At 42.7% G+C, this 2,265-nt stretch overlaps 1 protein-coding gene across 1 annotated transcript; it reads right to left on the bottom strand.

Moving 5' to 3' along the window:
• Positions 1 to 93: 93 nt before the first annotated feature.
• On the bottom strand, positions 94 to 2,226 carry mrgbp (MRG/MORF4L binding protein). The gene is made up of 5 exons (XM_077714927.1): positions 1,997 to 2,226; positions 1,262 to 1,383; positions 1,027 to 1,108; positions 881 to 949; positions 94 to 807 (listed from the first exon to the last, which is right to left on the bottom strand). The coding sequence occupies exons 1-5, from the start codon at positions 2,136 to 2,138 to the stop codon at positions 602 to 604; spliced, it is 621 nt and encodes a 206-aa protein (XP_077571053.1). The 5' UTR covers positions 2,139 to 2,226; the 3' UTR covers positions 94 to 601.
• Positions 2,227 to 2,265: the final 39 nt, after the last annotated feature.

The following is a 2,265-nucleotide window of genomic DNA, read 5'->3' as shown; positions in this document are numbered from 1 at the left end:
TTCTCACTCCTAACTGCTGTTCTTAAAATTTCAATGGAATCTGATTCAAGTACGACAAGCGTGGATTAAAAACTGGAAGGAAAAAAAAGAATATAGATTAAGATTAGGTTTAATATTTCACAATTGTCAGCCGACAGTGATACGATTCATCATACCCCTAAACAGAAGGGATTGCTTCTTGGTACAATCTGTAAATACATTAATAATAAAAAGTAAATTTTAAATATGACATCAATTTAATCAAGAGCATCTGCTTGCCAACACACAATATTTGTAAATGAACGAAAGCTTATTCTCCCCTTACATCAAAATGTGGCAAAAACCACCGCGAGGCTAATGCTACATACGACTCAGTCATCAGACTAAATTAGCATGCCAGTCATGACGATTCTGCTCCGGGGAATTGGGATGCTATCCATTCAGAGAGAAAGATGATGAACTGGCGTTAGCGTGGACCACATCTTCACGCAGCATGACAGTCTTTAACTTCCCGTCAGTTGATCAGACTGGAAAAGCAACTGAGTGTTGACCTCTAGCCGCAAAATGAAGGCCATGAATTGGGGCGCACCAGCCATTTCTTGACACGTGACCAGTCGTTCAGTCATGTGCGTCTTCTCTTGGCTCCGCCGGGGCTGGAAGGGTTGGAAGACGATAGGAGTTTCTCGGCGGCGCGACTCCTCTTTCTCTTCTCCGCTTCCTTCCCGCTACCACCTGCTCCTCCACTTGGGGCCACACCCTCGACCCCGGGTTTCTCTTTGTCGCGTCCTGTGTTTGTCCTCTCCGAGATCTTTAGCGAGGAGTTACTTCCTGATAAAAGCAGGTCATCATTAATGATAGAGTGAAAAAAACACCGAAAACACGTTTCCTTGACCATCCTTACCTTCTTCATGCATTGTGGGCGGCTCTGGCTCTGGTTCCTCCTTTGGATCTTCCTCCGAGCACAATTTGCCTGATGAAAAGTTCAGTTGAGAGTTGACAAATATTGTTATCAGCAATTGAAAGACCTGTTAGACAAGCCATGCGTACCTTCCTTTACTTCCTGGATGATATCATCTGGTAGAAAGAAACTCTTCTCTGAATTGGGAAAGGGTAGGATCTCTGATTCGTGCTGCAGATGCAAACAAGATTCACACAATTATATCTAAAGAACCAAACATATCAGTAAACATACTTCGAATTCAGCAAAAATGAAGGAAAAAACAAGACTTTGTTTTGTTTGGACTGACTAATATATGGTTTTCCCATTTACTTGTGTCCTCACCAGTGCTTGCATGTCATACATGCTTCCGAGATGATCCCAGATGACCGAAGAGGAAATCTGGCGGCCGATATTTTGACTGAATTTGTCTCGGATGCAGATCATGTGAAAGTGTCGGTTCACTCCTGTTCACATACGCAAACACATTGTTATTACTCATCTGAATCATTTGTTGAGTGAGTTGAGGTTAATTAACAATGACAACACTGTTTGGAACTACATTTCCCATAATTATTTGCAAAAGCATCATATCTGGGGCATTGTGCTAGTTACTTTGAACGCTGGATGGTGCTGGTACTATTTCTCAACAATTATTGCGTTGACACAAACAACGCTCAATTGAAATAGTCCGATGTTATTGACGATGTTTAAGGTCCAGTGTGGTCGATCACTGCGAATAATATTTAAAAGCCATTTTATAAACATGAACTTAAAATATGTACAAAAAGTTCAGTTTTTAACATTTTGGATGTAAATGGTCCGTACGAAGTTTGCCCCGACAGACAAACAAGCAGTAGTAGCATTAGTTTTTCACTAAAATGAAAGTATAGCATATCAATAGTGGAGGCACATCATGTATTAAGAGAATGGTGAAGTTTAACTTATACATAAGTCAATGATGAATATTGTTTTAATGTTTATCAAAGAATAACATTCGGAACAATGAGATGTCTATTTCATAAAGGAAGAGCAGCAGGGCTAAGCTAACAATGCCATGCTACTCGAACTGATCCTTACCGACAGGCTTGTGTCCGATCATGGCGTGGAAGAGGCACACCTCCACTTCGTGACTCCACACTACCGACTCTTCGCCGGGTACCAACGCGGCGTCCGGAGGCTTCTCGTCGGCCTGGGTCTGCGTTACGTCGGCCTCCCCCATTGTAAAGATGACTGAAGACCGGTTGTGCCGGACGGATGTTTTCTTGCGCCTCAGCCGGAAATGACGACAGCCAGGGGTGACACTTCCTCTTCGCTATGCTTAAGATGGTGGGTTCCAGACTGCATTG

This window comes from Stigmatopora nigra, chromosome 1 (genome assembly GCF_051989575.1).
Source record: "Stigmatopora nigra isolate UIUO_SnigA chromosome 1, RoL_Snig_1.1, whole genome shotgun sequence".
NCBI lineage: Eukaryota > Metazoa > Chordata > Actinopteri > Syngnathiformes > Syngnathidae > Stigmatopora > Stigmatopora nigra.
The sequence above is the reverse complement of the archived record's forward strand: the minus strand, read 5'-3'. Positions and strand labels throughout refer to the sequence as shown.